Here is a 23887-nt window from a genome sequence, read left to right as displayed (position 1 = left end):
TTTATTGCAGCAGACAGACTGAAATCTCCATCACGCTGCATTGCCGCCACCACAGATGGTGCAGCTTAGGCAGTCTAACGTGAGCGGCTGTCGTGGAAGATGCAGCCCATGGACAGACGCAGAGGAGAGTAGTTAGAGTTTGTGAAAAATGTCCAACCCAGTGGATGGGCTCACAGTGGCCATGGGGCTGGTTGAGAGGCAGGAAGGAAGGAGCAGATGGTTTTAGAATCACGGCTCACAGATTTGTATTTGAAAGATGAGGAACATAAGAGCCGTGATATTATGAACCCTGATGCCCAGAGAATGCAACGAAAACAGGGAACCATAAAGAATTAATGTCCAAAAGCCGTCACGGTGATTGTAGTAATAGAGGGAGCAGGTGTTACTCAGAGAGAGAACTGCATTTCCACAGCAGAGAGCTTTAGACTCTGCTTGTCTGTCTGTCATGTTTGTCCACCACAAGGGTTTTACACCTTCCTCTAGCATCTGATACTAGTCACTGCTTGAAACAGAATGTTGGTATGGCAGTTGCATCCTATCCATCCATCTATCCTCTGCTATATCCCTGTTTCCCATTTATCTCTATCTGCAGGTCTCTCTTGCTTCCCTTTCTCTCTCCGGCACTGCAGCACAATATGACAGAAGCTGTTTTATTACGCATTTGGCTGGTTCAGTGGAGCCCTTGGTGTGGCCTTAGAGGGAGTGACGTTCTGCTTGTTATAACATTGTAGGAATGTGGAGGCAATATCAGGCTTCAGTACAGTCCCCTACCATGATAAATATTCAGAAAATTGACCTTCTTTCTCTACCTCTTTGCCCCATTCTCTTCAGCTCCTCTGCCTTTATCTCGGGCTCCATTCTCTCGTTCCTCTGTTTTATTATCTCTGTTCTTCTGTTCTCTCCTATTCAGGTTCTTACATTGTGCCTATTACCGTGGTGTCTTTTCTCCTTCTCTCCCTTCACCACATGCAGAGCAGAATGAAACTGAGTCTGCAACTATGATCCAGTGTACACTACACATTGAACCACATCAGGGGATCTGGTTATGATAACTAAGGTTGTCCTTCTGCATGGTTTCAAAATATAGGTGACGCCAAACCCTGTTTTAACTAGTGTCTCTGAGTTGTGCCACAATTGGACGTATAGCATGATTTGGAGGCCTGGTTAAAACACCATTTTGCCCTATTGACTATGTAAGGCAGACACTAGGCCAGTTTCACCTGCATGCTCCGGCTGCTTTGCACTGATCTGGAGATTGTAAACCATTTAAACTGGGTTTATAGTTACTTATGCCAGAATGGTGCAAAATTGCCGGAATGTACCAGTGAATCTGGCCCATTGTTTAAACCCCAGTGAGGACAAGCACATTGTACCTGGTGTTTTCCCAACATGCTCATATCTGTAGTGCAGACAGGACTAAGTGGTCTCCAGCCAGTGGTACTTAGCTGATAACTGCTTTTCATATACTGTATATTAAACAGATTATTTTATTTTAAGAAGAAGAAAAGCTTCCCCTTCTCCAGACACCTGTAACAGCATATCCTCCTTATTTCATGGCAGACAGTCTAGGGGCAGTAATGGCTTCTGATGTTTACATAGCAGATATAGTTTATAGGTGGAAATTAATCTGTTTTTCCTGTTATCTGGGAACAGGTTAGGACTGTGATGTTCAAGGACAGCTCTGATTCTCCCCGCACTTCCTTCTCTTAACACACAAAAGAAACCCACCTAAACCATTATCATCTTTTCTTACTACTGTCAGAGCTTTTGGTTGGCTAGAGGCTGGGCTGTGTGTGGTTAACCCCTCCCACTTCCCATGTGATATAAAGCACAGCTCCCAGGCCCCGCTTCCAGGCTACAGCACAGGACTACTGCAGCTGCTTTCCATTCCAGTGACAAGGACGAAACCTGTTGTCAGCTACCTACCCTCCTGCCTGCCCAGTTCTCAGCATGTGCCGGGGTTTAGCTGCACTTTCCACCTGCTTGGAAAGGTAAGAGGTTTTGAAATACGGGGACTCTGGGAAATAAAGGACTTGTCGATACAGAAATATTAAATTCCGTACCAGCCTTACGGCCCCTTTTGCATGGGCAATGATGCTGTGTTTGTAAAACTGGGACAAAAACTGTGTTTAAATCCTAGCTAACAATGGTTTAAGCAATATAGTTTAGCAATATAGTACCAGGGAGGAGGGGAATGTAGGGGTAAGCAGTATGAAGGGGTAGTGCTGCTTTTATATTTTTTTAATGCTTGAGGTTTGTCTTGCTATCCCCTTCAACTGCAGAACTGCTTTGCCCTGACAGCAGCAAACATATTTAAAATAAACAATGATGTGGATGCAGAGTCTTGTGCTACCTGTTTGGCACTGAATTGATTATTTTTATAACCGTCCTCTGAGACAACTTGTGTAAGCAGCAGTATATGAATAACATTTGATCTGTACCCTTTCTTAGGGATGGTACTCTAGGGAGCAGGGGATATAGCAGGTAGCTGTGTCTGTATTGTTGCAAAGATGCACTGGCAGGGAGGTGGCTTGATACTGTCACAGAGATGCTGTGGCACGGAGCTGTCTCTGTGCGGCATAGAGACGCCACTGCAGGCAGCTGCAACCAGTACTGCAGCAGAGACCAGGTGGCACAGATAGTTCAGTCGTGTTGCAGAGACACTGTGGCATGGGGCTGTCTGCATAGTGTGGCAGAGACAGCAGGACGGGGAGCTGTCTCAATACTGCTGTTGAGAAGAGAGCGGTTTCACTATTTTCCCTGAGACTCCAGAGCAGAAGGGAAAAGTACTGAGGACAAGAGGATCAGGAGATCAGAGCAGAGATTGACCAATGGACAGGGTGAAGAGGAAGCCAGAGGGATAACGAAAGGACCATACAGGGCAGGCAGCTGCCTCTATGCTATACACTAACCAGGCAAACACCTCCACACATGCTCTGTATGTGCATACAGGAGAAGCGTATAGAAGAAACCATCTCCCAAGGAGCTACTGAGAGTTTTCTAGTGGGTTCTGGTGGCAAGGGGTGGGATTGGAGAAGAAAGGTTTTAATTCATAAATAGGAACACAATAACTAATACTAAAGATAACAGTGGGCTAAGCCAATTAGAGGAATAAGGGGCTGAAACTTCACTAGAGTCAGTGGAGCTGTGCCTGCTTCTAGCCGTGTTTAATTTGGTCCTGTGTATCCATGCTGGATTCAGAGAGAGTGCCAGCTAATTGCATCCTGTGGCATTTTTCTGTAAGGATGTAATGTAAAAAGCCTGTCCTGACAACAGGCCTTCCCTTAGTTTGATGAGAATGCACCTCCGCCCCCTAGTGGCCATTCCTTGCCTCTTAGTATCTATTCCATACCCATCTGCTCCTCTTCTGTCTCTCAGAGCCAAACAACTCAAGACTCGTTTAGGGATCCTGCTTCATAAACCGGAGTTGGGACATGAGGCTGAGAGCTTCAGCACATCTGAGCAGGGCACCAAACTGAGGTAAGCCAAGCCTGCCTTCTCCCCCAACTCAGCACAGGCCCCCTGCTGCTGTACATGGGTGGACATAGGAAAGAGAACACAGCAGTAGAGCACTGTATCATGAGTAGGGTGACCGGACAGCAAATGTGAAAAATCGGGATGGGGGTGGGGGTAATAGGAGCCTATATAAGAAAAAGACCCAAAAATCAGGACTGTCCCTATAAAATCAGGACATCTGGTCACCCTATGAGAGAGTTATACTGGTCCCCAAAGACTGCACTGGGATTGGATCATGTTCGTGCCCCTCTCCATATGAGGAAGAAAGCACAATACATCAGGAGAACTCACAGCTCTCCCCCCATTAAGCCCCACCCCGAAATTTTCAGAGGGGAATGATTATTACCCCGCTTTACCAGTCATAAAACCAGACTGGACAAGAGGAGCCCTAGTGCGTGGCATCTGGAACAGTGTGGTGTTCCAGCTTCAGGCTAGACACCAGAGTGGACTTAACTGATTACTGGAGTCCCCCAACCAGCTGCTGGACTCTGTCTGGGGAATGTAGTCAACCTTAGAACCAGGACCCTCACTATTTGAAGGCAAACTCTTTGCCAGAGCTTGTACCAGCTGGAATTTGCTCTTTTGAATATCTACATAGGAAAAACAACTGGCCATAGCTACACTGTGGAGCTAAGATCTAGCCAGTCATCTGGGAGAGTAAGAGAGGGAGAAAGAAAGAGAGAAAGAAAGGAGGAGAAGACCCCAGAGGTAATGAGATTGCTGGGTCTCTTACTTTAGTTTTCTATGGAGTGATGCAATCCTCTCCTCTTCCCCTAAACGCAGTTGCCTCTGTCACAGAGCTTTTCTATCCCTGAGACTTTGGCCAGATTGAATACTTGTTAGTTTGTTTCCATAAAACAAGGTTAATACTTCACTTTACTTTTCCTCTCCAGAAACTCCTCAGAGGAAGCACTAGAATGGAAGAAGTCCTTTGATCACTTGCTGAAGAGTAAAAGTGAGTATGAGTCTCTTGTATGACAGCCTGAGGGGGAAGTACACAAGACCGAGTGGGAGGGGAGACTAAGGACTAACCATGTGCGTAAGCTCAGCATAATAGGTAATGTTTGCCCATTCTCAGACTAGAATAAAAGAAAGGTCAGTCTTTAAGAACTGCTTCCTTCTCCCTCCTGAGAGTATTGCTTTGATGAAAAGAGGACAGTGGAGCAGATAACTGTCTGAATAAGCTGGGCAAAAACCAAACAGAATTGCTGCATGACCAAGTAGGATTGCCATTTGCCATTTTTCAGGCTTGGTCCTCTTTCTGGCAGAGACGTTGTGTCACAATGCAATGCCATGTTGTTGGGGCATAAACGTTACCATGTTGATGTTGTGTCAGTGGGATGTATCACTTTGTCAAAACCTGGACTGTAAATTGTCCTGCAGGCTAAGGTTATTACCCATCCCAGTTTCAATGCACATTCAGTAGAGACCCGTGAAAATTGATATTGTTCAACAACTTTGGGGTTGAGAGGCAATGCTACCGCTTGTACCATTCAGAATTTTTGTAGAGAGGGAGAATTCAACAGCTTTCCTCCAGAACGGTAGAAAACTAAAGTAAGAGACCCAGCCCAGAGGTACTGATTCGGTGTGGTTTTAGTATATCCATCCTGCCGTCCAGACTGTCTGTACTTGCAATCCGCTGTGCTATGCACTAGTGTCCCAGTAAGAAAATCTCTCTCTCACACAAACACACACACACACATAATTCTTTTCAGGGATACACTTTGGAATCAGGTGAGGGTTATTTCCTTCCTACATGGCCGCAGTGCCCAGGAGTTAGACTATTAAATAAGTGACATTAGAAATAACAAATCTTAAAACTAAAGTGGACTGAAAATGTTACTGACATGATAGAAATGACTCCACGGAGGAGAGGCCCTTCTCTACTGATAGGCTGAAACAAGGAGCACAATCCAAACTTTGTCACCTGCTTGGTTAACAAGTACATTCAGAGGTGTGACTTCATACTCTCTTGAACATGAAGCATGTGTGCTTCTGCACTACTTGTGACTTGTTCCTTGTACAACAGAGCCAAGAAGGAGAGAGTCACCACTCAGATCTGTTCAGATACTCGTGGAGGGCATATATATACCTAGATAGATCTCTGTAGATCTATCTGTCTGTTCCAAAGCCACAGGGATTACACTCTGGAGAACCATTACAGAAGATCAGACATGCAGAATGTGATGGAGACACTGGGTGTGCTCCATTCCATTCTTGTCTGTGGGAAGGTGGTTTATTGGAACCCAGTGGCCAACAAACAATCTGAGAAGAGTGGAATCTGTCCAGGGTGAAGTAGAATCTTATTATGTCATGGTCTTAACTCCCAAAGAAAGACTTTTCAATAATGCTACATTACTCAATAAGCAAAATGTATTTTAAAACCTGGCAGCATTCTTTATCTCCCAAAGCTGTATGAAGCTCCTTCCTTTTCCCCTTCTTCCACCCCTAAATCTAATTTTCCTTGTTCTTCACAGATGGGGTGGCTACATTCCATGCCTTCCTGAAAACAGAGTTCAGTGAGGAGAACCTAGAGTTTTGGTTGGCTTGTGAGGAGTTCAAAAAGTCCCGGTCAAAAACTAAACTGTCATCCAAGGCCCACAGGATCTTTAAGGAGTTTGTTCAAAATGAAGCACCTAAAGAGGTCAGAATTATTTCTAGCTTTGTATTTTATGGTATGGGTGTGGAATTGAGAACTGTTTCACTTATTTAATATAACTTTGTGACAGTAATGTGCTTCCCCCACTCATACCATGGGAAAATTAGTTCCCACACACCAAACGCTGTCTTACTATAGAAGGCACATCATGTGATTTCCCAGAAGACCATAAATAATATTTACAGTCATGCCCCCATTTTATTCATGGAGGGAAATCATTTCCCTTTCCATATGGTAATGTTCCCCCACAAAAAGAATATTGTGTGTCCTGTCCTTCCTCACAGGTGAATATTGACCATGAAACCAGACAAATAACCCAGAAGAACCTGACAGCTGCCACTTCTTCTTGTTTCGATGCTGCACAGGCAAAAACCCGCACTTTGATGGAGAAGGATTCCTATCCCAGGTTCCTGAAATCTACCTCCTACCAGGACTTAACAGAGCAAGCCACCAGCCATAGCACCAGCAAGCGGTTGCATACCTGATCCAAGTCACCTGTACTGCCAGAAACTGGGGGGTGAGGGGAAGAGCCACATAGTGAAGCAAAGGTAGAGGCAGGAGCCTGAGAAACAGTGACTGAGGCGGAAAGAGCTCTGAGCAGTGGGGTTTTGGCTAAAGTCCTGGGATTCTATCCTTATCAGGATCCCCAGGACCTCCAACGCTTCCATGTACCTCCGAGATGTAGTGAAGAGCACCTGTCCTGCACTATGGGGATGGGAGATGGTGAAATGGGAACTGTTGGGAGAGAGATATGGGTGGACAGTTGCTTACATGCAAGCAAGCACTCCAGTGACGGGCAGTAGGGGAAAAGTATGCAAGAAGAGACTTGCACTAAAAGCAGAGAGAGAGAGGGGAGCTGGATGAGAGGCTCCATCGAGTGGAAGTTTCCATTGAAAACAGGGCAGATTTAATTCCCCCCCAAACTGTCCACCATCTGATGCTGAACTTTATGCATGTCTGTCTGCACGAGAGAAAGCCTCAGTCTGCTCTCAAGACCCTGCCTCTATACCGACAAAAATTACAAACTATACATAGAGCTCAGAAGTTTGCAGTTTCTGTAGTGCTGTGGCCGATGAACCCACACTAGTCTGCATGTTCTTGCACCAGCTGGAATTTCCAGCATCTCAAATCATAAAGATGCAAGCACAACTTTGGGTTTTCAGCCACAGGAATCCTGCATCTGCTTTGTTTTGATTGAGAGAGATTTCAGGTTCTATTCTGCCCTCTTCCATGCATGCTCTGGGAGATCCTTTACACCTCCTTCCAATAAGACATCAGCATAGCATGGACATTTCCCCACCCCTCACATAAACTACATGAGCTCATGTTTTGGTCCTGTAGATTGTTGTGTGCAATCTTGGATTGCATGTCCCACTTTTTATTATTATTGTTATTGATAAAATTTCATAGATGAGCACAGAACTTTACAAAGTACATACTTTGGGTACGCCCTTGCCCTGAGGAGCTTACAACTGAAATTGGATTTATTGTAGATACCACAGTCCTTAGATACCATGGTGACAGGCACTACATAAAAACCCAAGAGAGGTAGGTAGAGAGAACGCCAATACAGTCAAAGGATGAGGCACAAGTGTGGCAACAGCTGGAGTCCTAAGTGGTCAGGGCTGGCATTGTTTTTTTTAGAAGACATGGGAAAGGGGAGATTGAGGAGGGTTGACAGATTTATTGTCTGTGTGGAATTGGAGAATGGTGTTTAAAAAGGCCCAAAGAGCCAGACTTTTAAAGGTATTTAGGCTACTAACTCCCAATTTTTTTTTATCATTTGTGTTTTCACCTGCAAAATGTGCCCTTCTGTGATTGACTGTGCAGGGGCTCCTCTTTTTACATGCCTTCTTCAAATAAAGAAGTTCGCTAAGACCATGCCTTCTCCCCTGTGCTTCTGCCTCAGCTGCCATGAAAGGAACCCTGCAAAATATAGATTAGGAGATAGACCCCTTCTCCCCCCAGTAGGTTAATGGAATTTGTGTTTCTCATGCATGTTCCTCCAGAGAAAGGAAAATAGGTCCTTGAAGGAAATGTGGTAAAGGAAATACAGAGATTTCCCTTGGTTTTAAATCTGGGCTTAAGTCCCCTACCTGGTGAAATCAATAGGCAGAATACTGAGCAGGTTACTTGCATTTAGTGATCCACACAAAATAGAGTTCTGTGAGCGTAAAGCTCTGAGACCGTGAAAGAACGAGGAGTACTTGTGGCACTTTAGAGACTAACACATTTATTTGAGCATAAGCTTTTTTCCCCCACTGCATGCATCTGATGAAGTGAGCTTTAGCCCACGAAAACTTATGCTCAAATAAATGTTAGTCTCTAAGGTGCCACAAGTACTCCTCATTCTTTCTGCTGATACAGAGTAACACGGCTACCACTCTGAAACCTGAGACAGTGAAAGAACACATTTAACCAGAAGCTGCTGTCCAGTGCTTTCCTGAGAGGCTTGTAGCACATTTCATTTGCTGAGACTTTTGGCACAAAACTTGATTTTCAGAACCACCCTGATTAGGTATTTACAGATGCGTTAGTTAGATTAGATAATTATTCAGTCACGGAGGGTGCAGCTACACTGGTGCTAGTAACAGTATAAACACTAGTGTAGCTCAGGCTCAGGTGTTTTCAGCACTGTCTCATTGAAAACCTGCCTTGAGCAAACTTTCCTGGTAAGACAGAAGCATAGTGCAATCTTACCTGCAGCAATTTATTCACAAAGGCCAAAGCCTGAGATCCTTACTCAGTTGACACTCATTCTTTGCCCAAACAACCTCCTTGTCACTTCCATGAGCATTTGCCTGAGTAAGTACAGAGAATTTGCCCTGGATCACTAGTGGTGTCCTCCTATTGCAATTTGTCTGGCCAGTGGCTTCAAGAATCTCAAGAACTAGTGGCTGGACTCCCTTCTGCATCCTCCTCTCCTCTTCCTTCCAATTCTACCTCTGAGTCTTCATGGGTTCTAGCTGGGTTCTCAAGAGATTCTAGCTGCTTTAATATTTATTATTTATTTTCACAACTGGAACTAGCTTCATAATGCTATTGAGATACACATTGTTCTGATTGCATGGTTAACACAATATCATTATTTATTATTATTAGGAAATAAAACAAAAAATATTGCGACAGCTTCCCTTATTGTCTTTGTTTTTAAATTACACTCTTTTTGCATTGGTGATCGTGGGACATAAACTGTAGTTTAGGACAACAGCGCACATTGGTTGCATGTCACTCACAATGTTGTTTTAAAACAATTACACTACCAGAAGCAGAGACACTAAAGGAATGGAAGGTGGAGGGGGACAACATTTTTTACAAGATAGCAGTCTTATTTAAGAGAAATTAACCAGTTCCAAAGATGATGAAAGTAATTATTAAGCTTAAGAACATGTTCATTAATAATATTTAGCCCTCTTATAGCAATTTTCATCTTCAAAGTTATTTTACAGTAACTTCTCGCTTAATGTTGTAGTTGTGTTCCTGAAAAATGCAACTTTAAGCAAAACAATGTTAAGCGAATCCAATTTCCCCATAAGAATTAATATAAATGTGGGGGTTGGGTTCCAGGGAAATTTTTTTCACCAGACAAAAGAAAATATTATATACATATATATATACACACAGTATACGTTTTAAACAAACAATTTAATACTGTACACAGCAGTGATGACTGTGAAGCCTTGTTGAGAGGGTGGGATATTTCCCAGGGAATGCCTTACTGCTAAATGATGAACTAGCACTCGGCTGAGCCCTCAAGGGTTAACACATTGTTAATGTAGCCTCACACTGTACAAGGCAGCACGAATGGAGGGAGGGGAGACAGCATGGCAGACAGAGACACACACCCTGTGTGTGAGAGAGAGACACGCATTGCCCCTTTACATATGCTGACCCCACTCTAAGGACACTGCCTTTTTAGATCAGGAAGTTGAGACAGCAGCTGCTACCTGCAAGCTCCCTCCATCCTGAGCCCTGCCGTGTCCCACCCCTGCTCTATGGAGATAGGGTAAGCAGGTGGCAGGAGAGGGGACACCCTGATATTAGCCCCCCTCTTCCTCCTCCCTACCCAGCAAGCAGGAGGCTCCCGGGAGCAGCTCCAAGGCAGAGGGCAGGAGCAGCACATGGCAGTGCAGGGAGGGACAGCTGAACTGCCAGCAATTGATAGCCTGCTGGGCGGCTGCCACACAGGGAACTTAGGGGAGCTGCGGGTCCATGCTAGTTCCAAGCCCCCACCAGCTAGCTGTAAAGGGCTGCTCTTTCTGCAAGCAGTGGACAAAGCAGGCGGCTGCCAAACAATGTTATAAGGGAGCATTGTGCAACTTTAAACGAGCATGTTCACCGAATTGATCAGCAATGGAACAACGTTAACCGGGATGACTTTAAGTGAGTTACTGTACAAACATTTACAATTCACAACTCCTGTATGAGATTGATGAAGAGTACTACTATTCCCATTTAACACAGGGGAAAATAAGTAAACTAGGTTTGCCAGGTGTCCGGTTTTCAACTGGAACACCTGATCGAAAAGGGACCATCTCCAGCCTGGTGAAAATGAATGGAGTGTGGGGGAGAGCAAGCAATGGAGGGACGGAGGATGTAGTGAGCAGGGCAGAGCCTCAAACTCCTCAAGTTCAGAGGGAGTTGGTGTCAGACAGAATTGTAACTCTGGAGTCCCAGCTGCTAATCCTGTGCTAACACCACGAGACCAGACTGCTCCTTCTCATTAAAAATGTCCTTTACCAGCAGCTGTTTCTTTAAATCTTCTATTGCTTTTACCAAAACAAAACACAACTTCTCCCCACAAAAAACCCCCAACCCTTGAAATATTAGTGTACAGAATCCAAAATTCAACTCAGCGATACATTATGAAGTATGACCATTCCTTTCCTATTCTAACTCTCTGCTGCTGCCACCGCCAAGTGCCCATTTGAGGTATAGATTTTTTTTTGATTTCCCATTTTCTATTTCCTTTTTTATTAAATGTAGTTTCCCTTAATGAGTCAGATAAATTAGATTCACTGTACTTGGATACTGGCTTATTTTTGCATAGGAGAGGAAAGACGTTTGAGAGATGTCCAGAACGCTCTTGTTAGCTTACACAGCAAGGAAAGGGTCAGAGAGGATTTTCAATAAAATAGTGTTAAAGGAGAAAAAAAATACTTTGATTTCTTTTTAAATTAAAGCTCCTAACTGAAAAGTAACTGTTTCTTAATACTCATTAAAGGTTAATCTGAAACTGAATTATTGTAGAAAATCTTTAAATAGAGCAAAATATTTAAATTACCATAGAAGAAAAAATATTTAAGAGGCAACTGAAATCTTTTCAAGAGCCTGAAGAATAGTCTCTAAAAATTAAGAGAGTGATATAGGGCCAAATTCTGTTCAATTACTGTCAGTGGAGTTCTTCCAAATTTACACTGGTACAACAGAGGGCAAAATTTAATGCTATATGAGCGATACTCAAGCAAAAACAAAAGGTTGTCAGGTAGCTCTTTTTACATATTAGGTAGTTAGAGACAAATTCGCTACTGGTAAATAGAGTCAATGGAGTTACAGCCCACTCATGCCGGCAGTGAATTTGACTCTCCATTTTTCTTTTTAAAATATGGGGTCTAATCCATCCCTGGTATAATTTCAGTGAAATCACTGGACTGGGCGTAATTTGGTCCTTGGTGAACAATGCTCTGTCCACTATGGCTGAAATCGCATTGTGATGGGTTGGGTCACAGAAACTTCCTCAAGACTCCTGAATTTAACCCTGTAGGTTTCAGGTGTAATCTGAAACTGTTTCAAAACCAGTTCCTTAAATTTACCATAGTTTGAAGCATCATCAAGAGGCATCTTCTTGAATATGTCCAGAGCTTTCCCAGTCAATTTTGCAACCAAAGTGGTCATTTTTTGATCTTCAGGAATCGCATGGAAAGTGCACAGTCTCTCAAAGGTGATGAAATATTCAGCAATATCACTGGATTCATCATACTGCAGACATAACCGCTCCCATTTATGGATTTTTGGGGAAGTGTAGCCAGCAGCTGAAGGGTTTTGTCTTTTCCACTCCATTACACTCAGTTCATGCTTCTGGATCTCAATCTGGGTCTGTATTTCTCTGTCTTTTAACTCCAGCGCTAGCTGCCTCTCTCTCTCCTTCTCCTGCCTTTTTTCGTCAGTTTCCAGCTGTCTGAGTTCCAGGGCTTTCTGCCTCTCTTCTTGAGCAGCTTGTTGGACTAACCTCTGGGCTTCCACGGCTCTTTTGTGAGCAGCTTCCTCTCTGGCTGCCTCTGCCTCCATAGCCCTTCTCTGTGCAGTCTCCCCCCTGGTTGCCTCTGCTTCTTTGAGTCTCATTTGAAACTCACGGTCCTTTGCCTTCTCTTCTGCTTCCAGTCTGGCCAGCTCTAGTTTTGTAGCTGCCTTACTGACAGTCATTTTCCTGATTTCTTGTGCTTATTTCCCCTCACCCAAAATAAACAAACAGAAAATAAACCAGTAACCATTTTGTCTGTTCTCCAGCCACCACACTCAAAACCACCACCAGTATCTCAAAGCAATTGGCTGTGCACAGATCCTGCTCGAATACGTCACTGTGACGGGTTTGGTCACAGACACTCCCTCAAGACTGTCATTAGATGTGCTGGGATACCACTGAGAACAACCCTCCTGCCGGAACAGGCGCCCCTACACTCCTGTCTTGCTGAGTTAGACGCTCCAGTCAGCTTCAGCACAGACTGCGAGGTTGGGCCGCACCTCTCTGCAGTTCACTGAAACTAAGATCCACTCAGCTCAGGGGCTTCTTAGTTAACAGGGACTTTCCCAGCACCCAGTATTCAGTCTTTCTGGGCGCCTAAGCCACAAATGAATTCGTTTTACTCTGTATAAAGCTTATACAGGGTAAACTCATAAATTGTCCACCCTCTATAAGACAGAGATATGCACAGCTGTTTGCTATCCCAGTATTACTTACTTACTCTGGGTTAATTAATAAGCAAAAGTGATTTTGTATAAAGTATAAAAAGTAGGATTTAAGTGGTTCCAAGTAATAACAGACAGAACAAAGTAAGTTACCAAGCAAAATAAAACAAAACATGCAAGTCTAAGCCTAATACAGTAGGAAACTGAATACAGGTAAATCTCACCCTCAGAGAGGTCCCAATAAGCTTATTTCACAGACTAGACTCCTTCCTAGTCTGGGCTCAATCCTTTTCAGACCAATGTTGTAGTTTATGGCCTGGATCCAGCAATCACTCACACCCTCGTAATTACTGTCCTTCGTTCCAGTTTCTTTCAGGCATCTCTTGGGGGTGGAGAGGCCATCTCTTGAGCCAGCTGAAGAAAAAATGGAGAGGACTCCAGGGCCTTTTATATTCTTTTCTTGTAGGCAGAAAACCCTTTGTTCTTCTGTGCAAAATCACAACAACAAGATGGAGTTTGTAGCCACCTGGGCAAGTCACATGTCCATGAATGATTCAGCTTTTTGCAGGCTGATACCATTCATAGAATCATAGACGTTAAGGTCAGAAGGGACCATTATGATAGTCTAGTCTGACTCCTGCACAACGCAGACCACAGAATCTCACCCACACACTCCTGTAACAAAGCCCTAACCTAGGTCTGAGCTATTGAAGTCCTCAAATCGTGGTTTAAAGACTTCAAGGGGCAGAGAATCTTCCAGCAAGTGACCCCTGCCCCACGCTGCAGAGGAAGGCGAAAAATCCCTAGGGCCTCTGCCAATCTGCCCTAGAGGAAAATTCCTTCCCAACCCCAAATTCCCAACCTCAGCTAAACCCTGAGCATGTGGGCAAGACTCACCAGCCAGACACCCAGGAAAGAATTCTCTGTAATAACTCAGATCCCACCCCATCTAACATCCCATTACAGGCCATTGGGCATACATACTGCTAATAGTCAAAGATCAATTAATTGCCAGAATGAGGCTATCCCATCATACCATCTCCTCCATAAACTTATCAAGTTTAGTCTTGAAGCCAGATATGTCTTGGGGGGAGGGATAGCTCAGTGGTTTGAGCATTGGCCTGCTAAACCCGGGGTTGTGAGTTCAATCCTTGAGGGGGCCATTGAGGGATCTGGGGCAAAAATTGGGGATTGGTCCTGCTTTGAGCAGGGGGTTGGACTAGATGACCTCCTGAGGTCCCTTCCAACCCAAATATTCTATGATTCTTTTGCTACCACTGCTCCCCTTGGAAGGCTGTTCCAAAACTTCACTCCTCTGATGGTTAGAAACCTTCGTCTAATTTCAAGTCTAAACTTCCTGGTGGCCAGTTTACATGTTATTACATTATTTACATGTTAGTTTGAACGTTCCCAGGAAAGCTCAGATGTAGATTGGCGTCTCCCAAAGTCCATTGTCAGTTAAGTGTTTCTTGATTGGGAACTTACTAAGAATAGTCCTTTCTCAAGAAGCTGACCAAATGCTTCACTGATGCTACTGAGAATCAAACACATTGAGATACAAGTACATAACCAATATTCATAACTTCAAATACAAAAATGATACACCCCTACAGACAGCATAAACATAACCAGCAAATTACAACCTTTCCATAGACACCTTACTTGACCTCCCTTTTACAAGATTAGGTGCAACTATAGGACTCTGGTTGCAACAATGATCTATACGGTTACAGTTCATGTCAATAACGTCACACACATCATCAAGTTTGCAGTCTGATTTCATATCACAGTTCTAGCAAGATTCTCTGGAATAAAAGCTGACCAGTATATTCATGGAAATCATGCTGGCACTCTGCAAGTGATAATCATGGGCACAGCCTTTGCTAGCAAACTCCAATCTTAATTTGTTTACAGACTTAAAGCTGTGAAAACACTAAAAAGACTTGAGTAATGTAATCAAAACCCTTATATCAGTATTTCATTTGGACATGGTGATTATGTTTGGTTCCAATAAAGTCTGACAGTTTCCCAGGGAAAGGGCTCTGTGAATTTGGAATCAGAAAACAAGATTTGGTTCTGGGTTTTGAAAACTCAGAAACAAACTCAAATCTCAGAATCAGTACCCAGCGGAAAAAAACTCAGCCTTCTGTGCTTGAGATTCCCATAGGAACCTTTACTTGGTGCTTTTCAAAATCACAATTGGGCATGACTGGTCCTGGGAACTGTATTATTATATTGACCTTCTCTAAGACCTGAGAAGAACATTGTGTAATTTTTGCCTTCAGAAAAAAGTCCCTGTAATTCACCCTTTGCTCAAAGTTCTGAATACATCATATTCTTCTGAGCTGACCCATGCACTCTCCGTCCCCTTTGAGAGATGGCTTCTGTGAGTCACACCCATTCCTGTTTCTATTCACCCCTCCCCCTCCTCACTCCCTTTCCCAGAGCTAGCCAATTCACCTCCTCCCATCTCTAGTTCAGAACTTTCTTGACTGGAGAGTACAATTAAATATCTGGGACGGGGAGGGGGGGGGGAATCTTGAAAACAGGAGAGCATGGAACCCCGCCCCCAGTCAACATTGCAAAAAACACATATCAAATCAGTGAGGGGAGATCCCCAAAAGTTTAGGATCTGAGAGTGGTTTGGATACACCACCTCAAGTTCAGAAGGTTTTGCAAAACTGCAGAGACCCCCACCAGGCTCTTTGAGCTTTCCAAAACAATCATTCCTCCCAAAAGACCTTGGCTTCTCATACTTTTTGTAGTTTTCTTGAGGGGAGCCAAGTGGCTTGCCACTCCCAGCTGGTGTGATTGAGGGGGTACCATCAGCCCACTCTCCCTTACAGCATTTGGTGAGACATTGCTTGTTGTTCCTCCATCTTCTTTGTGAAGCATGTGTCCCTCTTTCTCTTTCACTCCCCTTCCGAGGGTCCATTCCCCTCTTTCCTTCCATCTGCCCTGTCGGTGACACAACTGGAACCCTCTCTCCTACCTGCCGTGCCCTCTTGTTACTGCCCTGGGAGGCATGTCTGCCTTTCATTATTTCTATTCCAGTAGCGTCCAAACCATGCTAGGCTCTGCACTGACTTATAGGAGGACAAAGTCCATGCCCTATAGTCTGAAAAGACACGGAGCGGGATGAGGGGTAGGGGAAGGGGCACAGCGTACAAGCAGATTGATGGGGCAGTGACAGGTACACTTGCCCTGCTCTCCCAGCGCTCCTGCTGTGGAGTGGGAGAAGCCCCTCTATCCCAACCCCGCTCCCCAGCAGGAATGCTGGGAGGGGAGAAGGGCAGGGCAAGCCCCTACACCCCAACCCCATTTCCCCAGCAGGAGCAGGAGTCCCAAGAGGAGGGTGGTCAGGGGACAAGGAGCAGGGGGGTTGGATGGGTCGAGGGTTCTGAGGGGGGCAGTCAGGGAGGCAGTCAGGGGGTGAGAAGTGGGAGGGGATGGATAGGGGACAGGAGCCAGGCTGTTTAGGGAAGCACAGCCTTCCCTACCTGGCCCTCCACACAGTTTTGCAACCCCAATGTGGCCGTCGGGCCAAAACGTTTGCCAACCCCTGATTTAGTTGGAGTATGGGGCCCAAAGTGTAAAAGGTGTTAACATGACCTAGCCATTGTCCTACATAAAATAATTTTCAACAGAGTTCAGTATGCAGAGACCTCAGCCTGCTTAGTACTATGGCAAACAGATCATTAAATATCTCTTTAACCTTTTATTAAAAAGATAGAAAAGAAGAAAAACAGTTAGTGTTTGAATTGTAAAGTATTAAGTAGGCCTTTCATTTTCACAATATCCCGTGTTCCCTTTCCCTGGAGAGAGTTTTGGAGCAATACCTGACGCACACAGCCCCATTTGACAGCCTCTCGATGGTATTAAAGATGGCAATAACTGTCCTTTTTTGGCAAAAAAGAAAATCTTAGTTGAGATGGGCTGGAGTTGTTGTTGCTAGGGAGGCCACTAGTTTGGTTTTGAACCAGCCAGTCCTCTTTTTGGTTCGTGTGTCCCACATCCAGGACTGAGACAAAACCAGATGTGGTTTTGTCCAGTACCGAACAGAGGACGCCATTTTGAAGAGCATGCCATTCCCCATGCACCCTGCCCCTGTCCCGCAGCATGACCTCACACACACTGTGCATGTGAGGTCATGCCAGCAAGGGCAGGGTGGCGCACACTGCAAAATGGCATCCCCATGCGGCATGACTTTACACACACCGTGTGTGCAAGGTCTCACAAGTGGGTGCAATGCCACACTGATGGGAGCAGCCCCACACCATTTCTGGAAGGACTAGAATGTCCAATATTCCGGGAATGCATAGGTGGTCTCCTTTCACAGGGTTCACTCACCACAGATGGCACTTCTTCCTGGTCACCCCAGGGATTAGCTCTGGCCAAGCATTGGGCCCTCCTCTGGTAGCAGTTCTCCTGTCATCTTCTCACCCTAGGACCAATCTCACTCCAGGAACCGCAGCCTCCTCTACATGACTCCGCCTTCCAGCAGAGACAGTATGTGGTTCTCCCTTCTAGGGGGTATCAAAATCTTTCCAGAACAAGTTATCCCTGGCAGTCCATTGTTCTTTCCCTCATTTGTGCCATGTCTCCAGTGGCTGGTAGGGGAACCCAGGCCCATTCTCTACTCCAGGTTCCAGTTCAGGGGCCCTCTAGTCAGCAGATAAGGCCTGCATTCCTATTCTTCGCCGCTTTCCCCCGACCCTTCTCCTACCTTCCCCTCTCTTTGGGTTTGCCAGCCTCCCAATTCCATCCTTCCAGGAAGTAACTGTTGTCTACCCTCTATAGTCCCAACCCACCTCCCTTCACCCAGGGAGCGACTGCAAACTACTCTACCTTCTGATGCCAATTCCCAGCCTTTATAGCCCCAACCTAGCTATTCCTCCTCAGCTGGACTCCCTCACTCAGCCAGAGGATTACTTGGCTACCTAATTCCCCTCAGCTGTGGCTTGTTGGGTTAATTAGCCCCCCCCCATCTTTCTGGGCAAGTGTGGGCTGAACACCCCATCACATCATCCTAATCGTCATCGTTATTGTTCCTAAATCCAATCCCATTTCACAGAAGACAAAACCACACACTCAATAGGGGAGAGAAAAGAACAGCAAAGATAGAAAATGCAACTTCTGACTAAGCATTCTATCTGTACATGTTCCCATTTTGATTCTGATAATTCTCTCTGCATTAAATTCACGCCAGGATAATAGGAAAATATTTTCTAGAACAGTGGTATCCAAAGTTTTCCTGTCATGCCCACCCCCCCCCCCCCCGACTTACCAGTAATGGAATCTGTCCAGGCCCCCTCTATTACTGCACTACTATATTACTCAGCAGAAGAGTTCAGGCTGAACGTGGAGCTGGGGGGCAGAACTGGGGATGGGGGAGGAGCTGGATCCAGAGGTGGAGCTGACCTGGTGGCAGAGGGGGAATGAGGGCAGAGCTGGGGTGGGGCCAGAGCAGGGGTTGGAGTGGAGATGGGGCTGGAGGCAGAGCAGAGCTGTGGCTGGAGCTGGGCTGGGGGCAGAGTGGAGCTGCAGCTGGGACAAAGCGGGGCTGGGTGGTGCTCTCTTCCCATCCCTGGGCTGGGGGCTAAGCCAGTCCCCACTGTGCACCCCTCCGAACATTCCTCCATGCCCCGCTAGTGGGCCGTGCCCCACAGTTCAGGGACTATTGTCCTAGAGCAGTGGTTCTCAACCCTTCCAGACTACTATATCCCTTTCTGGAGTCTGATTTGTCTTGCGTATCCTAGGTTTCACCTCACTTAAAAACCTTTGCTGAATCTATGTTGGAGCTAGTGTGGTTGTCTGTCATGTCATCTCTAGATTAGGGAAGGGCTTCAGACATGGCAGAATTGTGTGCAGTTCCACTTGGGTGGTGGAAGGAGAAGTTTCAGAATTCACCCCCCTGTTGTAACCTTTGATTTATATTGTCCCAATTAGTACTTTAAAGATAAGGAATAAAACCAATTTGAATTTTTTATGGTTCAAGCCTACAGGGCAACTACAGATCATTTAATTTAGTGGAGGACTGCGAATGACACAATGAGAGATAAAATCAAAGACTTAATTTAAAATAAAATAATAAATATAAGTATACACTGCATATCATACTTACATTTTAAAATGAAATGATGCATGCAGGGCTGATTAATGACCTAAGGGGGAGAATGGGAATAATTTTTTTTCTAACAGGACCTTGATGGTGGATGGTGCACCAATCTAAAATCGGCATGCTACTTTTTTTCTAATTATAATAACACCTCGTAATTAATTAACATTACCTTATACCATATTTATATTTCCACTAGCATATTGAAATATTTTGTACTTTTTTATTGTCTATTTAACATTAAGTATGGTCTTAATTAGCATCTGCATAAATGCTAAGCTAATAACTATCAGTATAGTGTTTTTCAAAACATTAACATTTTATTTAAAACACTTGTAAAAACCAGTTAGGACCAAAACATGTTTACAACACGACATAGGCTTATGCCCTAACTTGTTTTACTTTACTTTACTAGGCCTCACTTGACTATTGTCAAGCCTATTTTTAGGAAATAAATTTTTGGGGCTATTTACATTTCAATACATTTCTTTAAGCAATCACCATCTTTATAGATGACACAATCCCTCCTTTGGTGCAGCTGATCCTCTCTTCTTGCACCTATGAGGCCCAGCTCCTGAGCCCCAGCTTGCAGAGGGATAGGAGCAGATCCACAGGCCATTCCCCGCCAGGGAAAAGGGTGCAAAGTGTCGCAGATACTACTAGAGACCTGAGGCTGCAGTAACTAGTATGGAGAGGCCCCATTGCAGCTCCTTGTCCTCAGGAAGAAATCCATGCCTTTCTATCCCCACAAAACCATCCGACACAACGACTTGAAATCTGGATTTAGTGTGTATCTGGTGCTGGAAGAAAATTGCCTCTAGGTGTAGAAACATGTAAATAGTCCATTAGAATTATCTGTTACGTGTCGTAGGAAAAATATCACAGAAAAGTCCTTATGTTCACATTTACCTTCTCCCATCGACCTCCCCCTGCAGTTGTGGTCCTCCCCCAAACCCATTCCTGTTCATGCTGTTTCTCATTCCCCTCATTTACACTTTCATTTTATCCACTTCTTACTGTCTCTCTTCCTCTCTCCCATGCCCAGCCCTCTATTCCTCACCCCTTCTTTGCCCAGTTGAGCTGAGCTGTTTGTCTGGAACTCTGGTTGCTAATTGCAGATCTCTGATGTAGTAACAAGGTGAGTGCTTGGCATATGGGTTCAGCGTGCAGGGACACAGCAGACAGGGAGACAGGTCGGGGCTGAGGAGATGCTGGGCAGCAAGTACCTCCATCCTCAGGAGAAAGGGTGCTGGGGTGAGTTACTAGTTTTGCTTCCTTGCTGCTAATGACAGCAGCTGCTTGTGACGGTGTTGTGCCCATTGTGTTTTGCTCACGGAAATACAAAGGGAAAGGACCTAAGGGGGACTGAGAGCAACTGTGTGAAGTGCGGTAGGATGTCAGAGCTGGCAGCAGGGCTTGTAGCTTTCACAACTTCAACAGCTTAGTCTTACTCGTGATATCGCTTTGTACACCAGCCCCGCTCACAGCTTTTGGCATAGACGGTGTGCTGGGAGAATGCTGTGCCCAAGTGATATGCAGCGGTCTACAGGAGGCAGCTGCGAGTCAGAGTACCACTGAGGCTGCTCTGACTTATGTCAGGCACATTCCTACGGATCAGGGGATCAGAGAAGTGAGGTAAGACGTTTGTACCTCTCCCCTGTGGCTCTGCTCTAAGCACATCTTGGTTGGACAGAGACCATGTCTTCTCCATGTTCTGATCTAAAGGGCCTTGTACACTGCAGGTGGTACTGGAATTAACACAGAGAATCCTCATCATCAGCGTCAGCATCAAGAAGGATAAATAGGGACCAAGGTAGAGCCCTGCAGTGAGAATGGGATCCCACGGGTCTTGCAGAGCCTGCTGCCATAACGTGGGAGTGAGTAAAATGTACTTTGTTGTGGGTGGGATTGTGTGGGCAAAAAAACCAGACTATGGTAATTTGCAGGGAACCAAAATCCAAATTTAGCTACACCTACTGTTTAGGTTGACCTTATTATCGATCACTTAGTTTGAGCCTCTTTTTACAATTTATGTCAAAAACCTAATGCTGTGAGCAATTTTTCCACTAGCTGTCACCTTCAGCCCCCAACTAAAACCTCGCCAGCACATCATCAAAGATTTACAACCTATCCTGAGAAATGATCCCTCACTCTCACAGATCTTGGGAGACAGACCAGTCCTTGCTTACAGACAGTCCCCCAACCTGAAGCAAATACTCACCAGCAACCACACACCACACAACACAAACACTAACCCAGGAAACCTATCCTTGCAACAAAGGCCGATGCCGACTCTGTCCACATATTTATTCAAGTGACACCATCATAGGACCTAATCACATTAGCCATGCCATCAGGGGCTCGTTCACCTGCACATCTACCAATGTGATACATGCCATCATGTGCCAGCAATGCCCCTCTGCCATGCACATTGGCCAAACCGGACAGTCTCTATGCAAAAGAATAAATGGACACAAATCTGACGTCAGGAATCATAACATTCAAAAACTGGTAGGAGAACACTTCAACCTCTCTGGCCACTCCGTAAAAGATTTAAGGGTGGCAATTTTGCAACTGAAAATCTTCAGAAACAGACTCCAATGAGAAACTGCTGAGCTTGAATTAATATGCAAACTAGATACCATTAACTTGGGTTTGAATAGAGACTGGGAGTGGCTGGGTCATTACACATATTGAATCTATTTCCTTAAGTTAAGTATCCTCACACCTTCTTGTCAACTGTCTAAATGGGCCATCTTGATTATCACTACAAAAGTTTTTTTCTCCTGCTGATAATAGCTCATCTTAACTAATTAGCCTCTCACATTTTGTATGGTAACTTCCCACTTATCTGTATGTGTATATAATATATATATATATATGTGTGTGTTCCATTCTAAGCATCCGATGAAGTGGGCTGTAACCCATGAAAGCTTATGCTCTAATAAATTTGTTAGTCTCTAAAAGTGCTATGCAAATGCCTGTTCTCACTTTCTGGTGACATTATAAATAAGAAGAGAGCAGGATTGTCTCCTGTAAATGTAAACAAACTTGTTTCTCTTAGCCATTGGCTCACCAAGAAGTAAGACTGTGTGGATGTGCACGCTCTAAAATTTTACATTGTTTTATTTCTGAATGCAGGTTTATTTGTACATAATTCTACATTTGTAAGTTCAACTTCCATGATAAAGAGATTGCACTACAGTACTTGTATTAGGTGAATTGAAAAATATTATTTCTTTTGTTTTTTTACAGTGCAAATATTTGTAATCAAAAATAAAAATAAAGTGAGCACTGTACACTTTGTATTCTGTTGTCACTAAAATCAATATATTTGAAAATGTAGAAAAACATTCAAAATATTAAATAAATTTCAATTGGTATTCTATGGTTTAACAGTGTGATTAAAACTGTGATTAATCGCTATTAATTTTTTAATCACGATTAATTTTTTTTGAGTTAATCACATGAGTTAACTGCAATTAATCGACAGCCCTAATTAATATGATCCTGAGAAACACCTTAGGATTACAGTTTCTCTATCACTTGAAGAAGATACAGAAGTGTGTATGCTAACAAATGACTAGTGACTGATGTGTAAATAGAAACATTTTCTGTGATGGGGATGTGGTGTTGGATTATGAACTAAATTCTCTGCCTGCTCTCTTCTGGGTGAGTATTTTATTGTCTTAAAGGTTAAAATAAAATTCAGAACATATTATCTTAATACAGTTGCCTTAATATATCAACATGTCAGTGCCTTGTTTTGTTAATCTTGAGGTAACTGGTATCAAATGTAAATTATACTGTTATAGTTTTCGCATCATTTTGTCATGGATTAATAATACTCTACTAAACATGAAAAATGGTGAAAGATGACATCATGTTAAGGTCCTGCAGGGCGGGAACATAGCACCATGGGGGTTTTGGGCTACTAACACCTCCACATCACTCCAGGAGGATTAGGCTAAGCTTCTACAGGAGGACCCTGTGAGGCTGGTGCTGGCAGAACATACTACCAGCAAGACCTGAGTGGCAGCCCCTCACAGCCCCCTGATTTGCCCATACCAGTACTTAAACCAGGAAGCCATGAAGGGGAGCTGTCTGAACAACAACACAGAGTGCCTGTCTGTCTCTGTTCCAGGCCCTGCTTGTGCTAGACTCTGGGTTCCAATCCTGGTTTGTCCTTGACTTTGTACTTCAATTGCTGTCGGTCACTAGTGCCTGACCCAGGCATCACAAAGCCAGATCCTATAAACAAGAGTCAGGGTCAGTCAGGCTGGAGTTAGAGACTGGAGATCAGAGCAGCACTGGGCTAGAATTTAGTGGCAGGAATCAGGGCTGAAGTCAGGCTGGAGTCAAAGGCTGGTGATCAGGAGACAAGGCAAAGTCTGGCACTGTAGCAGACCAAGGTCCGTATGGTTGCCTGAACAATTCCTGGGGTTAAGAAGGGGCACTTGGCCAATCAGAGGGCTGCAGGTTCTGTCACTCCTTGTCTTGTGGGTGGTACATCCTGTGATGCATTCTCTCCACAGTGCTCCCTGGGTGGAGCTTAGCATAGCCTCCTGGTGCCACTGTGGGACTATCAGCTACCCCAGGCTCTGAAGATCTGAGTTCTAGTCCCAGGTCCTTACAGTTAATAGCATACACAGGCCCTTTATGTGTAAGTGACTGAATGCTGGTTTACC

The 23887-nt window shown here is 44.5% G+C and overlaps 1 protein-coding gene across 1 annotated transcript; it reads left to right on the top strand.

Moving 5' to 3' along the window:
* The first annotated feature begins 1864 nt into the window (after positions 1 to 1864).
* Positions 1865 to 9324, top strand: RGS16 (regulator of G protein signaling 16). Its single transcript, XM_073356602.2, has 5 exons — positions 1865 to 1991; positions 3379 to 3480; positions 4410 to 4471; positions 5994 to 6160; positions 6460 to 9324. Exons 1-5 carry the CDS (start codon positions 1951 to 1953, stop codon positions 6658 to 6660), a joined length of 573 nt encoding a protein of 190 aa, XP_073212703.1. The 5' UTR covers positions 1865 to 1950; the 3' UTR covers positions 6661 to 9324.
* Positions 9325 to 23887: the final 14563 nt, after the last annotated feature.

Source organism: Lepidochelys kempii, chromosome 8, assembly GCF_965140285.1.
Source record: "Lepidochelys kempii isolate rLepKem1 chromosome 8, rLepKem1.hap1, whole genome shotgun sequence".
NCBI classification, from domain to species: domain Eukaryota; kingdom Metazoa; phylum Chordata; order Testudines; family Cheloniidae; genus Lepidochelys; species Lepidochelys kempii.
The sequence above is the reverse complement of the archived record's forward strand: the minus strand, read 5'-3'. Positions and strand labels throughout refer to the sequence as shown.